We start from the raw sequence: 19,436 nt of genomic DNA on the forward strand, positions 1-19,436 counted from the left end.
TAGAGACCTCTGAAGATAGTTTGAAACTTCTTCTGATATAAGGTTCACTGATCATATAACAGATGGCCTTCTAAAAAGCGCTCAGTTTGAATGTATGGAGTGGGTGTACCTCCGGTACACTTTTCTTGACCAGTTTTACGTTTAGATTATGGATATACCTTCTATTTTTTCTTATCAGTTCTTTTCTTTTTCAAGTTATTTTACGTCTCTCAAACACAGATAGGTTTTATGGCAATGATGGGATAGGAAAGGGCTAGGAGTGGGAAGAAAGTGGTCGTGGCCTTAATGTACAGCCCCAGCATTTTCCTGGTGTGATAATTTGAAACCACGGAAAACCATCTTCAGGACTGCCCATAGTGGAGTTAAAACCCACTATCTCCCGAATGCAAGCTCATGGCTGCACTCCCCTAACTGCATGGCCAACTCCCTCGGTTTTTCCTCCAACTAACTACCTTTGGTGATTTTGCGGAAAAGCTGAGGAGCCGGGAATTTTGTCCATCAGTTCATTTACCAGTAAATCTACCAACACTAGCCTGACTTGTTTGAGCACCTTCAAATACCTTTGGACTGAGCCATTTTATTTCTGTGTGTGGCACAATGTGTGATCCTGGTTGCAATAAAGAAGATGCCCTTTTCCCATTCATTTATAGGTCATTCAGAAGAGGAAGGAGCAATTTCACATTAATTTTTCTAAAATGGTATGGTAATTTTACTACGTATAGACGAGTGTAACTTCATTCTCTGTGAAAGATCAAATACATTTTACTTTTTATGTGTGAACCTTTTCCAGGTGAAGGCTATAGTGAAGTAAGAGTTGGCCAACTATGCACACCGGTTGGAACCTTGCACTTGAAAGTGGCATACAGAACAAAAATGACTATCTCCCCTCAACATACTGGCAAAGATAGTTCAATTATGGTGAAGAGTGATCATTTTCATCCTGACTTGAGTCCTAAGCATCTTCGTTATCAGCAGAGGTAAGGAGCTATGTTTAGTTGTCAGAAATATTAGCATAGTACTAGACTTTCTAATTTTTTTTGTGTGGGGGTCTGATATTCATGCCTAGAGGAAGAAAAATGTTTGCATCTAAAAAAAAAACCATTTAGCAAGATGATCTAGGTAAAGGAAAATAACAAACAAGGGACAAAACAAGACATATAGAAATAAGAATGTACAAAATAAGATAGTTACAGCAACAGGGAGACAGTTGTAAGAGAACACAAGGACAAGAACGATCTCCACATCTTCATATACTCTTGTCTTCACGTAGGTTGGCTCTCCTCATCAATCCCTCTTCTACATCCATTTCCTCTCAGTCTCTGACAAAGTTTGTTTCTGCATCCCAACTTCATCCGGACAGCAGGCATCTGCGCTCATGGAGAGGCCATTTTGCCAAACCTGATGTGTTGTGCTGATGCAGGAAATATACAATAAAGGCATCAGACGGGAAGAAACAAAAAGATAATAGGATTTGTCCTCATCTCCTCTTTCACTTGCCCCCTCTTCCCTCGCTGACCTATCGTTGTTTTTATCCTGTTTGTCACTTGTCTGTGTCTTTTACTTGTACATATAATCCTGTTATCACATAGGCTAAAAATAATGGAGAAAGTCATAGACAAAAGACAGGGATATAATAGAAACACAGAAGAAAAACAGTATGGCTTTAGACTGAATAGATCAACAATAGACTTGATATTTGCAGTGCAAATGATAATGATAAAACATCTGGAAAGGAACAAGAAAATCATCTTCATATTTTTAGATTTAGAAAAAGCTTGTGATACAAGAGAAAACATATATGGGAATGCCTACTGAAAAGGATTGTACCAAAATCATTAATTAAAAGATTAAAATGTTGTATCATGAGAATAAAAGCAGTGTACAAGTGGGGAGTGGTGACTGAAACATTTTATACTAAAAAGGTCTCAAGCAAGGAAGTGCACTGTCACCATTATTGTTTATTATATTGAATGATGAAATCATAAAACGTGTAAAACAGAGTATCAGTAGTGACAAAGTGAATGCTTTGGTATTTGCAGATGATGTGGTGATTTGGGGAAAGGGAGGAAAGGAAGTACAAAGGAGACTGGACATTTAGAATGAAAATCTGAAGGAGTTTGGAATGGTAATTAGTAAGAAGACAACTGTAGTCATGCACTGTTGAAAAGAGAAAAAGAGAAGCCAAGTGAGCATAGACGGAGAACGTTTAGAAAATGTAGAACAGTTTACATATCTGGGTAGCATTTTAGTGGAAGTAATGAAACCAACCCTGAAATTAATAACAGATTAAATAAAGGTAGGCCTATAGCATTTTATCTTCAAGTCAGAGAGCTTTTATGGGATGACAGAGTACCCAAGAGAACAAAATTAACATTATATAAACAGTATTTCATACCATTTGTAACATACAGACTAGAAACGCTGGTAACTAATAAGAGGCAAGATAGTAAGATCTAAGCTGTAGAAATGATTTTTTAAGAACATCGGTTAAAAAAAGACAAGACTGAGATGGTTTGGACATGTAAAAAGAATGGGAAAGAAACGGCTAGCAAGAAGGGAATTAGAAAGAGAAGCTAAGGGAAAGAGACCAGTTGGAAGACCGAGAAGAAGAGTGGGTGGATCAGATTTGGAAGGACATTAGAGAAGCTGGATTGGATGTGGCGGAAATAATGGAGCAGGAAAAGTGGAAGGACAGAAAGGAGTGGAGGAGGCTTGGTAACCACACCCGGGCAACTGGAGTAGGACGATGTTAATGACGATGATGAGTTGTTGTCTCATTCTCATCTAGGTCCGCCGAAGTGAAGAGGAAAGGCTGAATATGGACAAGCGCCCTAGAATGAAATTTGTGGTGCTCATCTCTGTTGTAAATGCTAGTCAGAATGAAGTGGGAGCTGTAAAGTGCCAGTTCATTTTTTAGGGAAGTGATGAGTTTGATGTTTGTTCAGTTCTCTCTTGGCTTTGGATAATAAAGAGGAAGATGATTCTGCGGAAGTTGATGAATTCTGAATTCTGGACAGTTAGGTGTCAAGAAAGACTTTGCTGCGGGAGCAGGTGATTTACCATCACCTGCTTACACTTGATAGTCTAATCAATACTCTAGAAGTTTGGAATGTACTTTTTTACAGAGGATATGCCGGACAGAATTGTAAGTTTTACTAACCAAAGAATTGTTAAAGGGCAGCCTAATTATTCCCATGATAGTGATATAGTAAACAGGAACAAAACATAAATAAAAGCAGTTGTACGGGAGGTATGTTGTAGTTGGGAGGACTTCTGAAAGCAACTCGTATCAGCTTAAAAGATGTTCGGTGGACTGATGGTGTAGAAGCGGAATATTTTTGCACATGCCTGAATATATAATCTTTTAAACTTCTTAGTCACTATATCAGTAATTCTTGAATGAATTGGTAAAAACTCAACAATTACAAATATAAGAACTCTTTTTGAGACATTTTGTGGAAAATCATGTTTGTGCCTATGCTCCAACTGAATATGTCACTATAAACGAAGTGTTGGATCATTTTAAGGACCAGTGAAGCTTTTGCCAGGACACAGATGAGCCTGAAAAAATGTTACAATTATGACTGAAAGAAAAATCACAGGTGAAAAAAAAGGTGCAGTGAGTGTACGTACTATATTTGTAAAGAACATGCAATATTCACACGTTAGCTGTGCTAACTCTGACAGGAAAATGGACTGTCAATTTAAGATTGAGTGCTTAAAGTGTGGCGTAAAGATAGGCGCTCTTTGCTGTTCAAAAACTTTCAGGGCTGTCATATTGGAGTTCTATGTAGGGAAACAAGGTCATACCAATTGAATAATACTTCTGGTGGTGTTTCAGAAAGACTGATGTGACCTATGAGTGGTTTTAGTTTGAATGTAACTATTGACACATACTTCATATCTGTACCTCTTGCTTGTAAATCTTCTGACTAGTCATAGATGTTACCTCTACTACAGGGGTAACACTAAAAAAACCACAAACACAGTTAGAAGGGGAAGGTAAGAATACAATACACAATATAAGAAAACACTACACACTCGGAAAAACAGTAACTAGCATTACGCGGATCTCCAACAAAACAAGTACGTAACTATCAGTAGGGCCAACTAGTGAACGACCAAACGGGAAGATGGAAGGGCTGGGAACCTACCAAAGGCATGGACATGGCTTAGATAGCGGATTCCGAAATGAATCACCGTGATCCTTAGTTTTTAAAAATATTATTTACAAGTTAATTCTACAAATACATTCCAAGTTATGAGCTATAAGTTCAGTGATATACATAGGTTATTCATAGCAGTGTAAATTCAAATTACAAATCACCTGTACATCTAGTTACCAATGCAGTAGTTCAATGCAAATTTACAGGTTATCCAAAATCTAGCGTACCTAGAGTGATACAGAACTATAAGAGGCAAACCCCAAGGGAAATACTATTAAACTACAACATACATATTTTAGTGAAACAAAACGGGAATGCCTCGGAAACGAACAGGTAAGTCCAGCAGAAAAACTAAGGCGTCATAAGTAACTAATTTGGTGAATCTAGGCGAGGTTAGGGCAGACTCCTGTATGAAAAGCAAATCGGAACATTACGGGATTTTTAGCAGGAACGGAATTCAAGAGTGCTTACCCGAGCAGAGTGCCATCCCCGAAGCCGGGGGACGTCAACCAGATAGGCTGCTCGCAGACAGATAAACCGAGACCGACAGAATTCAGGATACAGAATTTCTCGAACACTGCCTCGCTCACTATATATAGGAATTACTGGCCTTGGAGGCAACCAATCAGCACGCACGTGTTCCCTATCCCCACCTAGACTCACCAATCACAATCTTACTTTTGATCGAGAACTTAGACTAACATTCTAGAATACGCATGATCGCGAAAGTCGTATTTTTCCAGAATAAACAGAACACACTTTCTAGAACACATACCAACAAAGTAACACACCCAGTACAAAAGTTATGTAACTTTCTAGATCTTTCCAGGAACTATAGACAGAATTCTACTATTTACAAATGCCTATGTTACAACATTATACAGTACAGGTTAGGTCATTAAATTATCTTATGCTCTACAAATAACAGTACAGGTTAGGTCATGATAAATAAAACATTATATGATACTTCGCCAATAAAGTCTTAAAAAAATTTACATTCCACTCATCCTACATAGTTCACTTGTAACAATAGACTAACTATTCCAAACAGTCTGCTAGGAAAAAAAAAAATATATTCCTCCTATTTTCTTGCAGACTAAATTCTGATAAGTTAAATCCAGCATCTTTGGGATCAGTGAAGAAAGACTTAGGTCTCTTACTGTTCAAAGAAAATTGACGTGGTTTTCCAGCTTTCGAGCTTACACCATAGAGATGACATAGGTTCTCATTTGAAGGGAAAAATCCAAATATGCTCACATTTCATAATTCTACAAAAGGTGCACTTAACGTAGTTAAGAACTTTGTTTGCTATTCTGCTGCTGGGACTAGCAATCAATGTATTTTTCATTGTCCTAAACATTGATTTGCTAAGCAGAGTTTTAGTACTTGAGGCTGAGATCATATGGCTGCGAGTCAGAAATGCACCTGGCGGGAAATAATGACTTTCTTTAGTATCTTCAGCAAAGAATTGTGTGAAGATTACTTGAGGACACATCTTCAGAATGAAAAGTTTCTCCAGAAGTGACTGGAATATGACAGGAAAATGGATTCTGACGGAGTGTGAGATTGAGTGCATAAATATTTTGAAACCATCTTAATACATATACTTGTACGACCACTAAATGACGTTATAACATTTAATTTGGGGATATTAGGTCACATAATGTTTATAGTCTGCTGACATGTTTTGATCCTGCGATCAGGGTCGTCTTCAGAGCAGTAACAAATAATGTATTGACAGCTGTCACTCCATAATAACCAGGCTCAAGATAGAGGGACCCTGTTAGTAATATTATAGTTTATTCCAACGCCTCCAGAGTCAAGGAGAAAGATTTTGACAAGTTAACTATACAGGGTAGCCATGATCTACTTGGTATATAGCTGTCACCTTTGTTAAAATTATTCAGTTGTTTAACAATTTCTATCACCTCACAAATGATTCTAGGCATAAAATATTTCTCTTTATAAATGACAGAAGTTGCGTCAAAAATGAAATGGTCATTACGTATGGCATGTTCTGTCACAGCAGACATCTCTGGCTGACAAAGATGTGAGTGGCTGCAATGTTCTTTAACCCTTGTTTTACCTTCCTACATGTTTGGCCAAAGGCCGAGAATCACGTGATAGTCTGTCTTTCGGCTTAGGATGTAGTAGCACTTTGTCAGTCTGTTTCCTGGAGTAGCCATTGCTCAGGAATGTTCTGGTTAGGAACTCAAGTTCACCATTTAATTTATCCTCCTCACAAACCTCCCTTGCTTGGTTGATAAGTGTTGAGCACAGCACGCTTTTGGCAAAGATGGTGATGAGAGAACTCGTGAAGATATCTGTTAGTATGGGTGGGTTTATGGCAAATCGAATACCTAAAGTTCCATCTGATATCCTAGAAACAAAACCATCCAAGAACGGCAAATATCCTACATGTTTAGTCTCCATAGTAAATTTAATGTTTGGATGTATACTGTTCAAGAGATCCAAAAAATATGGATAGACTAATTCGTGTTCATCATGGGGCCAGATAACAAATGTGTCATCAACATATCTCAACCAGATGGAAGCCTTGAGCGTGCAATATTGAAGACAACGCTCTTCAAATTCTTGCATATAGAAATCAGTGTTGACTGGTGCCAATGGCGATCCCATGACAACACCATCTATTTGTTCATATATTGTTGTATCAGGAAAACTGAAATATGAGGTGGTGAGGACAAGGTGAAACAGATTAACAATGTCACCAGGAAAGGTTTTACCCAATAGAGACAAGGTGTCCATGATTGGAACCCTAGTGAACAGAGACACATCATAACTGACTAGAATATCGATGATCACAAGTATAAAGATTGGATTTTTCACCTAATCAATACTATTATTTATTATAAGGTACTTAAAATATTTTACATTACAGTACCGGTTTCGACCCTATGTGTGGGTCATCTTCAGCTGCTGAAGAACCTTGGATCTTTTTTAAAAATAACAAAATATTAAAACACTCCGTGTCCAGCAGTTGAGCAGTTATGGTGCTGCGTCAAATATCCTCCTATATAGAAGATCAGCGCTACATTTGTGGCTTCTGAGGAGTATTTGTGACTTCCTTTTGAGTACTAAGTTTGTGGTAGTATTATCTAGTGAATTTACTGTAGTTTCATAGTGTTTTTGGTTCATATTTATTATTAATTTTTATGCTGTAAGTGTCAGCCGTCTTATTCATTGCTTCAGTTATTCCATAGATAACAGTCAAGAGTCACTCGATATAATTCACTAAACTATCTGCCCTAACTGGCACCCATTTTATTTCTTTGCCATTGCTACCATAGAAGCCACAAGAAGATGAGCATTCTACTTTCAATTCTTGGCGTTGTTTAGATCAAACAGCCGACCTATAATGTCGGCTATCTTTCAGACCAGCGGTGTGAGGCATTTGTCCTCCAGAGGTGCGGACGTAAACATACTCCAGGAACTAAGCAGGGGTTGGATATGATCTTACATAAGGTATTGGGCAGGGGGCCTCAACCCTGACACGGCGCGGCCCCATGGTTGATAGGGGAGGTTCCTGTAGATATGCAGGACAGGTGTGAATAAGGTTCATCGAAATAAACACCCGCGGATCAACTGAGGCAAAAGAAAAGGGTCAACGGTCCCTAAAGCAGAAGAGGGAAATTCCCGATGGTTTAGAGGGTGGAAAAGCAAACCCTGGGGCTTACAACCTCAGTTTTAATTCGGAGGAGCAGGGAATGCTTACCCTCCCAACAAACTTCAACGTAAGGCATGATGGAAACGCCTTCAGGAAAGACTACTCCAGGGGGCAGCCGGAAATGGAAATCCCCCACCGTCGTGAGCGGTGCAACCAGGCCTTTGGATTCTGGAGAGCCTGGAACGTCATGCAGGGAAGAGTGAGCTTCCCAGAACCTACTCAAGAAAGATATGAACCAAGCAAAAACATCTGCTCGGAACACTGAACATCAACATGCTCCTAAAAGTTGGAAAATTAAAACAACTTGCTGATATTTTGAGAGAAAGAGATATTTACATACTTGCACTTCAAGAGACAAGATACCTTGATGAAAATCACATGAAATGTAGTGGTTATAGAATTTACAAAGGAAAACTGGCAATAAAAAACAATGCAAATATAACGATCCTTTATGGTTAAAAGTAACATTTTGGAGTCCATCAATTTCACCTCACCAACAGAGAGGATCTTGTTTCTGTCCTTTAGATCTGGCAGTATAGCTTATGCGGTTATCAATGCACATGCGCCAATAAATGACGATAACAAGAAAAACCCAGAGAAGGTAGATGATTTTTGGGAAATTCTTGGAAGACATAACGTCCAAAATTCCACAACACCACGTGAAAATTTTGGTTGGTGATTTCAATGCTCAGATAGGTAAAGAAAGAAGGTAGAGAAAAATAGTGGGGGACTATCCAGCACATAACAGAACAAACAGTAATGGCAAAAGATTAATCAGTTTCTGCAGACATTTTAACTTGACTCATGTGTACACACTTCAAGGCACTCCCGAGCAAGAAGAAAACATGGGCATCTCCTAACATGTTGTTGGGGAAATTTCAGATCAACCTTGTTGCTATTACAACCAGAAACCAAAGGAAAATCTTGAACGTCAAGGTATGAAAAAGCTTAAACATAGATTCAGACCACCACCTCTCGGAGATTAAAGTAAGATTCCAAACAAACAAACACAAACAAACAAAGAACCAAGAGGAAGCTTAGAATTGTTACAGATACTCTGAAACAAAACAAAGAGACATATTGTGAAAAATTGTCGAAGTTGAATATGAACAGCTGGGAAGAGATCAAAAAGTCAGTGTTTAAAGCAGGTGAAGTTTTGTGGAGTCCAGCGAGGAAACAAAAACACAGGTGGTGGAATGAAGAGTCTGATGAAGCTTTGGACAGAAGACTACAAGCATGGAAGAGGTGGCATTCCAACAAAACTGAAGAGAGATGGGGGAAACTTTCAGGGATGAGAGGAAGGAAATAGCTAAGATCATACGATCAGAGGAAAGAAATTATGATAGGAGTAGGTTGGATAAGATAGATGATTTTTGAAAGAACACCACTCGAGCATTTTACAAAACCTTCAAAGAGGAACTGCAGGGATACCAGCCATCAAGTTTGTGTTTCAAGCAGGAGGATGGTAGTGTAGTAACAAACAACAAAGAAAATTGTCAATTTCTTGCAGTTAATTTCAAAATGTTGCTGAATTGTGCAGAACCTGTGTAAAGATTGGATACGAAAAATCTATCTCGGGATAACCAAGATTCCACACCACCAAATCTAGAAGAGATCAGGGAAATAATAAATGAGCTTGAATATCCACAGCCTGTTTTCAGTCATTCGACTGGGTCAGGAATGGAATTAATGAAGCCCCTCATCTAGCGGCAAGGATAGGAGTTGTGCCGGCTGCCGAAGCCTGTCGCTCTCCTCTGGGGCAATGATAAATGACTGACAGATGAGATGTTAATGGAGAGTGTTGCTGGAATGAAAGATAACAGGGAAAACTGGAGTACCCGGAGAAAAACCTGTCCCGCCTCCGCTTTGTCCAGCACAAATCTCACATGGAGCAACCGGTATTCGAACCACTGTATCCAGCGGTGAGAGGCTGCCGTCTGAGCCATGGAAGCTCTAATAAATGAGCTTAAAAACAGCAAAGCACCAGGTGAAGATGGAATTATTGCAGAAATGTGGAAGTTCGGAGGAGAAACTGCAGCAAAAGCAATCCATGCCGTCATTGGAAAAATCTGGAGAGATGAAAAGACCCCCAATGATTGGAAGTGTGCTGTTATACACCCACTTCACAAGACAGTGGACGAACATCAATAACTATAGAGTCATCTCTTTACTCCCAAACACATAAGATACTCTCTGAAGTACTAATGAGAAGAGTTGAACAGGCAGACTATCTCATAGGTGTGTACCAAGCTGGATTTAGAAAAGGAAGATCATGTGCAGGACAAATATTTAACCTGAAAAGCATTCTCAGAATAAGAGCTTTGAGAAGCCAGAACACCATGTAGTATTTATTGATTTAAAAAAAAAAGTATTATTCAGTTGACAGGCAGACTTTGTTTAACATCCTAGAAGAATTCGGAATTGACAGGAAAACAAGAATGTTAATAAAACGAACCCTGACGGAAACTTTCTCAAGTCAAATTTTTTTGTGAAATTTCTGAACCATTTGAAATTAAAACAGGAGTCAGGCAAGGGGACTGCCTATCACCAATTCTCTTTAACATTGCCCTAGAAAAAATCATTGGGACGTGGGAAAAAGCTTTGGAAGTGAAAGGAATAAGGAGAATACATTTAGGGAGGAAAGGACAGAACTTAGAAATTAAGTGTTTGGCTTTCGCAGATGATCTTGACCTGTTGGCTCACAACCGAGAAAATGCCCAAATTATGCTGAATACTCTACATGAGATTGCTGAGAAGACTGGTCTCAACGTCTCATATGAGAAGACAGAATACATGGAATGTGGACATCAGGGGAGAGACAGAAGTGAAGCATGGGACTGTAAAATGAACTGAGAAATTTAAATATCTAGGGGAATGGATAGAACCTAACAGATTGGATAAAGAGGTGAATAGGGCAAGAATTAGAAAACTAGAATTAGTTTACGGGTTAACTCAGAACAGATACAACAAAAGACCGATATCTTACAAGGCGAAACTTAGACACTACAGCACAGTAGTAAATCCAGAGGGTCTCTACGCTTCAGAGAGCCTGACAATGAATAAAAAGGGTGAGCTTCAAGGACTTGAAGAAGAAAAAAAAAAGCGAAGGCTAAAATCCTATGGGCATCTAGAAAGAATGGACGAGAAACAGCTAAAAAATATTCAAGTAAATCACTGGACTGAAAACTTCGACAAAGTGGGTCGAAGAGGTAAAAAGAGATGCAATAGAAAATGGACTTACAATGGATATGATTTACAACAGAAAAGAATTTAGAAGCAGAGTGGACAGCATCAAAACATTCCAGGAGAAACCACCAAAATGTAGACCCAGATTGATCATATCTGAGAAGGAAAGGAAGATCAGAAGTGAAAGGATGAAGAGGTTCTGGGAGGAGGAGGAGAAGAAGAAGAAGAAGCCTTAGGTTCAATGCGGTCCATAGGCGGCCAAATTCGGAAAGAAGAAGAATTAAAACCCTACTTATTTTAATTTTATATGGTTAAATCCAAGTTACATTGATATGTTGTGATGTTAAAATGTGCTTGGATGAGAAATGTAAGTCTAAAATTGTTCAACAGTTCATTATGATGACACTGATCTTGATGTTCAATCACACACACACATTCTTTGATTTCTGTATTACTATGTTAAGTACTCTTATTTTAAGTTTTAAAAAATCTTATTTCTAATTTAAATGGTACAATGTTTTCATAAAACTTGTGTCAGTAGAAAGTCTGTTTTCTAAGAAGTATAATAATAAAGTATCACATGTCTTGATGTTTTTAGCATAGTTTGACTTCTACACTAAACCAGGTGCGAGTTGTGTGTTTTGAAGGGGTGAATAAATTTAAAATCTTTATGTAGTTTGTTCAAGGTCAAGTTGTCTAAGTTTAATGCCTCGTTATCTGAAATGGGGTGGTGAAAATGTTCCCTTCTTCATAGTTGCGATCTGTTGGAGAATTTTGCTGTCTTTATATAATAAAAATAAGTTATTTCATTATTTTGTCCACCTAATTAGACACAAACAATTAGGATTTTGTCCTTGTTAAAATATTTGTTGACATGTTATTTAAAAATATGGTACATGTTTCGCCTTAAATTTTGCAGGCATCATGAGCCATGATTTGACCTTAAAATAAAATCAGGCTCCTGATTGACTTAACAACTAATGTTACAGTAAGTCTATACTAAAAAGAATCTTGAAAAAGTCATGGATAAAAATGAACATGTGGTAAAACTATTGAATTGATAGTTTTACAAGGCTTGTAACTATGAGTCAAGTGAATAATACAACGTGTGCTGTCGGATTATTTTCTTGCAGTTCCTAACCTGTCACCTGTGTACTTGTGGGGTACGCGCCACGCCCCTTCAAAGTACACAACTCGCACCTGTTTTATTGTGGAATTCAAACTATACTAAAAATATCAAGACATGTGATACTTTATTATTAAACTTTTAGAAAACATAGACTTTCTACTGACGCAAGTTTTATAAAAACATTCTACCATTTAAATTAGAAACATAACGAGTAGAAGAGAAAGTGTGAGCTCTTAAGTTGTTCCCTGTTGGCTAGTATAGGGACTGTGATGAATCGTCCGCTAGGGGCAGCACCGTTGCTATCTGAGGATTGGTATCTGTGTTTTTAATGTGGTTATGTTCGGTAGTGTTCTGTGAAGGCAGAAACTTAATTGTCGTGGTTATTGTTAAGTGAAAGTGAAGAGCGTGTTACGTGGTGATGGTATTCTTTTATTTAGTGTAAATGTAGTGCTGAGTTTATAAACCTTACAAAAATTCCGACGAGGAAAAAATGCCTACTTGCTTCGTTCCAGGATGTAAGTCTGGCTACAAAACTACAAAAGGTAAACACCACCTAAAAATTAGGCAGAATTTTCAAAATGGGAAAAGGCATTTCTCAGAAAGGACAAAAAGCTTTCTGATAAGCGTTGTGTGTGCGATTCATATTTTTCTGTTGAATTTATTGTTAAATCAGATTCATTTGTAATACAAGGCGAACAGGCAGAAATTCCTAGAGATAGATGGAAACTGAAAACTGGCGCTGTCCCTCATATATTCTCCAATTTGCCACAATATCTCACGAAACACTTAAACAAAAGAAAATCACCCCATAAAAGACAGCCTCCAAAGACAGAGGAAGGTTCAAAACACAAATCACACAGGTCTCACCGCGAATTAAATTTCGATGCTTTTTCTGAGAGTGCTAAAAGAAATGAAATAGATTCATACACAACTGAAAAGACAATAAGTTCACTTAGAAGCAAACTAAAGGGACAGGGACGTATTATAATGACTATCCGTAATAAATTGAAAATAGCTAATACTAAGATTTTGTTGCTAGAAAAACAACTAAGATTCCAAATTACAGCCAAATTATTCAAGTGAGCTGACATTAAGCAGAAAGCAAAAGGTGATTATTGACACCATGCTAAAAAATGTCGGCTAAGAAATAAGAAAGGATGAGATATGATAATGAATTCCTTTTAGATAGTCTTATTTAAAATTAAATCATCTAAGGGATATAGACGCTGTTTAAGGCATGACATGATTCCCCTCCCTTCAGAGGCTCACCTGCGAAAATTAGTTAAAGGTCTTTTTAAGTGCCCGTACGGGGTGAACACCCATGCCATTAGTGCTATTGAGAACTGTTTCTGCGATGAGAAGAGTGAAAACAATCGCAAGGGAATTCCCATATATGACGAAGTAAAACTGAGAGAGACAGAGCTCAGTAGCTGCAGTCGCTTAAGTGCAGCCAGTATCCAGTATTCGGGAGATAGTAGGTTTGAACCCCACTGTCGGCAGCCCTGAAAATGGTTTTCCGTGGTTTCCCATTTTCACACCAGGCAAATGCTGGGGCTGTACCTTAATTAAGGCCACGGCCGCTTCCTTCCCACTCCTAGCCCTTTCCTGTCCCATCATCACCATAAGACCTATCTGTGTCGGTTTGACGTAAAACAATTAGCCAAAAAAAAAAAACTGAGAGAAGAGGTTCGGTTTAACACACTCATTAAAAGTTGATGGATTCGTAAATTTAGGAGAACACGCACAAGAATGCGGGAAAAATAAACTCTCAAATCATGCGTTAGTGTTCGTATGTGTGCCCCTATTGCATAATTGGGTTCAACCGGTTGCTGTGTATGCAAGCCAAAATTCCACACCTGGTGATAATTTGTCACGAATTTTAATCCAGGTGGTTTTACAACTGGAGCAAATTGGCGCCAGAATTATAAGTTTCACCTCAGACGGAAGTCAGTCTAATAAAAAGGTGTGGAAATGTTTAGGAATAAATGGAAAAGGAGGGAAGGTCTTGTGCTCTATTTCTAATCCTTTTGATTCTAGTAGGAGACTTGGGGCCTTTCCAGATGCTGTACATATAATTAAGTGCATCAGAAATAATTTTCATGACAAAAGGCGAGTGTATTACAGTAATGAAGTTGTGGACTTTAAATTCTATCGACAAGTTTTTGAAATGGATAACTGCCATAAATTTGCAGGTTTGAAAGTTTGCCACAAGCTAACGTCTGCACATATAGACCTCGCCTCATTTTAGCACATGAACGTGAGACTTGCTTTTCAGTTATTTAGTAATTCTGTTGCAAACAGCATAAAGTTCTTTAGACAGATAAACTCTGAGATATTTGAAGACAGCGAACCGACAGAAACGTTCACAAGAGATTTAAACATCCTAATACGTGTATTAAATACTTCTACACCGGCAGGGGCTCTTTATAAAGATTCAATAGGGCATCAAACCTTAATAAAATGGAGAGATAACCTCAGTGGGAAGAATAATACTTTTGCTTCAGAAAGAACTCGTGAATCCCTAAGAGCAACAATTGAGAGCACCATACAGGTGTCAGAGTATTTATGGAATAATGGATTCCGATATGTGTTCACAGCCAAATTTAATCAAGATACACTAGAACGGCACTTTGGTATACTACGCTCATGAAGTTGTGACGACCACCCTTCAACAATAGATTTTTTGAATTTACACATGTTGCAGTCTATTTATATCCCAACCAAACATGCCCTGTCATCGGGTAGTAATTGTGAGCCCAAATTTGAACTGACATTGGCATCATTCGTCAATCAAGTGAGAACACTGGCTAAGAAGGCTGGAGTAGAAAACAAAATAAAACAAAATAAAATAAGATAAGCAGTAGACTTTACTGAGAACATGGATGACCTCTTACCGGACTGGGAGAACAATTTAGGTCTAATTAACAGTGGTAGCCGCAATCTTGCAAAGGAGTGTTTGATTTATTAACTAGGAGGATAAAAAAAACTTGTCCTCATCCTGAGGTGGTGCAGCTCTTTTCAAGCACACCCCCATTGGAGGTGAGCACATGTACCATTTCAACCACATACCAGCCCTCCTTTCAGTTTTAAATTCCTGGCAGTACCGGGAATCGAACCCGGGCCCCCGAAGATGGCAGCTAATAACACTAACCGTTACGCTACGAAAGCAGACTGTAGGAGGATATATAGTACGCAATGTATCCAAGGTCACAAAATGTAATAAATGTGTTGGCCTGCTTCACGGAAAGCTTACTGAAGAAATACTTGCCGCAGACCTTACATTTATTAGGGACTATAGCAATAAATACAGCACTGATAGTACTTTCCTCAAACATCCTTCAAGAGCAGTTTATAATGTGTTCATGCAAGTTGAAAGTGTAGTGGAACAAAAACTCTCCTGTGAACATAGTCCATGGGGCAATATATTTTACGAGTGTTTGGACAGTTTGCACAGTATCATTATTAATTCAAAAGAATTAGGATACTGCGATGACCATGTTGCGGATGTTATCCCTAAGCTTGTGTTACCGGTACATTAAATGAAATGTCGGATTTTATTTTGTAACAAGACAGATGTGAAAGGAACTGAAATCTTCTAAGACCACAAAGGCTATCCAGAAGCTATCTAAACTAAATGACAACTGACTTCTGGAATGGTAAGCAAAAGGATAATATTTTGCATGCAATAATTGTCTTTTATTCATATGCTGACTTGTAAGCTCAAGCTCAAATACTGCTGGAAGAGCGGCCTAGTGGAGGAACCGATGAACTAGGGGAGTGATCACATTTCTTCCTTCTACTCGCTATGTTAGAAATAACTTTTTTTAAACTTAAGAGTACTTAACATTGTAATAAAGAAATCAAAGAATGTGTGTGTGATTGAACATCAAGATCAGTGTCATATAATGAACTGTTGAACAATTTTAGACTTAAATTTCTCATCCAAGCACATTTAAACACTACAACGTATCAGTGTAACTTAGAATTAGCCATCTAAAATTAGAATAAGTAGTGTTTTAATATTATGTTATTTTTAAAAAAGATCTTCAACAGCTGACGATGACCCATATATAGGGTCGAAACTGGTACTGTGATGTAAATTTAAGTACCTTATAATAAATAATAGTATTGATTAGGTGGAAAGTCCAATCTTTATACTTGTGATCATTGGAATTATCAATACGGAACAAGAAGCTAGTAGATTGACTAGAATATCACCAGAAGAGACATGCAAATTGGATAAAATGCCAGTAAACTGCAATGAATTCCTGATGGACGCTCCATTACCTATGTATGGCTCGAGAAGTTCTCTAAGGTATTTGGCAAGGTTGTATGTAGGGGAACCTATACTATCGACAATAGGTCTAAAGGGAACTCTGTCTTTATAGATCTGAGGAAGACCATAAAGACGGGGAACTGTGGAAGCCTGCAGATGCAAACAGTGAGAAACATCACTCAGAATCGATCTAGCTTTAAGAAGAGATTCTTGTTTTCCGATCAGTGTTATTGGTAGTCTCATTCTGTAGCACCTTATAGATGGGATCACTAAGAAGTTCCTCAATCTTGCTATTAGAGTCAACGGTGTTCATAACCACAGTAGCATTGCCTTTATCAGCTTTCAACACCAAGTTCTTGTTCATTTTCAGTTGTTTAAGACTATACCGCTCTTTGGAAGCAGGGTTAGGACAAGGCGGTTTGAAATGTCTGACAAAAATGGTAGAAATTTCAAGATGGATCTCCTCAGTGAAATGATCCGGTAGAGGCTTTAAAGAAGCCTCAACACCACAGATGATCTCAATCAGAAGCTTAAGAGGTGAAATTGTGAAAATTAAATCCCTTCTTGAGCCCAGACATAGAAGTAGTATCCAAATTAGTAGTGGATTAGTGTGTTGCCAGGGGATCGCCATTTGCACCAGTGATCGCTAATTTCTATATGCAAGAGTTTGAAGAGCATTGTCTACAATCTTGCACGCTCAAGCCTTCCATCTGGTTGAGATGTCAATGCCACATTTGTTATCTGGCCCCATGGCAAACATGAATTATCCTCTCTCTCTCTCTCTCTCTCGAACGGTATACATCCAAACATTGCCATTCTTAGATGGTTCCGTTTCTAGGAAATCGGATGGAACTTTAGGTCATTTGGTTTACCATAAACCCACCCATACTAATGGATATCTTCATGGGTCCTCTCATCACCATCCTTGTCACAGGTGTGCTGTGCTTAACACCCTTGTCAGCCAATCAAGGGAGGTTTGTGAGGAGGATAAATTAAACGGTGAACTTGAGTTCCTAACCAGAACATTCCTGAGCAGTGGCTACTCAAGGAAATGGATTGACGAAGTGCTACATCCTAAGCTAAAAGACAGATTGTCACGTGATTCTCGTCCTTTGAGCCTGGCCTTCTTGCCATACGTACAATCTGTCACGGACAGGATTGGCAATATTCTCAGAAGGCACAATATCGAGACCATTTTAAGCCTAATATCATCAGCGGCAATTGTTTGTGATATGTTAAAGATCCTATTGGTTTAAACTGTGCTGAAATATGATTCCTTGCTCCCATGGATCGGTTTATGTTGGCCAAACATGTAGGAAGGTAGCAACAAGTGTTAAAGAACATTGTAGGCAATTAAGTCTTTGCCAGCCAGAGATGTCTGCTGAGGCAGACTCTGGAGTGCCCTGGAATGAACGATATTTCTAACAGGGTCTCTGTCTTGAATCTGGTTGCTGTGGAGTGACAGTTGCCAATACATTATTTCTTATTGCTCTGAAGGCGATCCTGATCGCAGGATCGAAATGCATCAGATTATAAACGTTACGCGACCTAATATCCTCAAATTATTATTATAATAATAATAATAATAATAATAATAATTTTGAAACCACTTCAGAATGTTTTTAATTTAGTCTCATTCATTTTAAATATGGTTGTGGGCTGTACCAGTTATTTTAGGTATTTTGTTCTGAAAGTTCTCATGACAAAGTTCTAGACAAATATGAATTTGTATACTTTGTCATCATCATTACTAAGTTGCCATGGTTATTGCCATTTTATTCTCTGCAAAATATCATAACTTCTCCACTTCAGCAAACAAGAAGCGGTGTACTACTGGTTGGTGTTCCACAGTTTGCCCTCTCCCTAGGTCTTCAGAGCACTAAGAGAAAGAAGACTAATTCCAGTATTTGTAGATTTCTGCAGCACACCTTGGGAAACAATGAAATGTGTGCGAGAATCAGGAGTACATCCACTGTTCAGTCCAAGTCAAGGTCTTTGCATCTTGTTTCTATTTCCCACAGGGAAGGAAAAATTGTAGACATGATAATTATGGGCTTATGATGGCATAAACCCAAAAGCCTAGAATTATCATGTTTACAAGTACGTCCCATGAAAGCATCAATGTTAACAAGGAAGCACTGATTAGTCATTGATTTAGAAAACCAGTAGAAACATTTACATCATATGAAGGAGTGTCTTCTCAGAAGTAGCACAATGCAGAGGAGACTGCTTTAAAAATAGACAATGTTGGCAAGTTACCCCTTTCACGTACTAGAATCTTGAAAACTAAATAGTGTCGTAATCTATAATCTTCATTTCCGTATTGACGAATTACACAATTAAAAATAGGAAAGAATTTCCACCAATCAATACTTGTTTATTGCTTATATTAAGCTACAGGACCGGTTTCGACCCCACATACAAGGTCATCTTCAGCTGAACCATGAATACATATTTATATGATGAAGCTTTGATTAAATTGCATTGTCAAGGGAATGTCATATGATGATGTGCATTTAGTCACATACAAATGGGGCATGTCTTAATCAAAGCTTCATCATATAAATATGTATTCATGGTTCAGCTGAAGATGACCTTGTATATGGGGTTGAAACCGGTCCTGTAGCTTAATATAAGCAATAAACAAGTATTGATTGGTGGAAATTCTTTCCTATTTTTAATTTTAACTAAATAGTGTGCCGAACCAAATGTTCTTTTGCTCCATTGCTCTAGCTGTGCTATTATTCTATATTCTAGAGGCTATACCATATGTTTGTTGTTCCAATATTGTAACTTTCTTGGACTTGACAACTACTTCTTCCCTAACTTGACAGATGGTGCCACCATGCCACTTTGATATTCCAAGACATTTCTTTCTTCCCTACCCTTTTGCTTTTATATTCTCCTTGAAAAGGAGAGGGGCTTTTAACAAAAAGATGGCAAGACTGTCTTGCAAAATGTGTATCATGTGGTACAAATGGTTTTTGAAAG

At 38.2% G+C, this 19,436-nt stretch overlaps 1 protein-coding gene across 3 annotated transcripts in view; it reads left to right on the forward strand.

Moving 5' to 3' along the window:
* The window catches only part of Atg13 (Autophagy-related 13), a 58,523-nt gene that overhangs the window by 8,858 nt on the left and 30,229 nt on the right, over positions 1–19,436 (forward strand). For all 3 annotated transcript variants that reach the window (XM_067146786.2, XM_067146787.2, XM_067146788.2), the window contains exon 3: positions 791–977. In XM_067146786.2, coding sequence (XP_067002887.1) covers positions 791–977 — 187 coding nt within the window. The remainder of the gene's footprint in view (positions 1–790; positions 978–19,436) is intronic.

Source organism: Anabrus simplex, chromosome 5 (assembly GCF_040414725.1).
Source record: "Anabrus simplex isolate iqAnaSimp1 chromosome 5, ASM4041472v1, whole genome shotgun sequence".
NCBI lineage: Eukaryota > Metazoa > Arthropoda > Insecta > Orthoptera > Tettigoniidae > Anabrus > Anabrus simplex.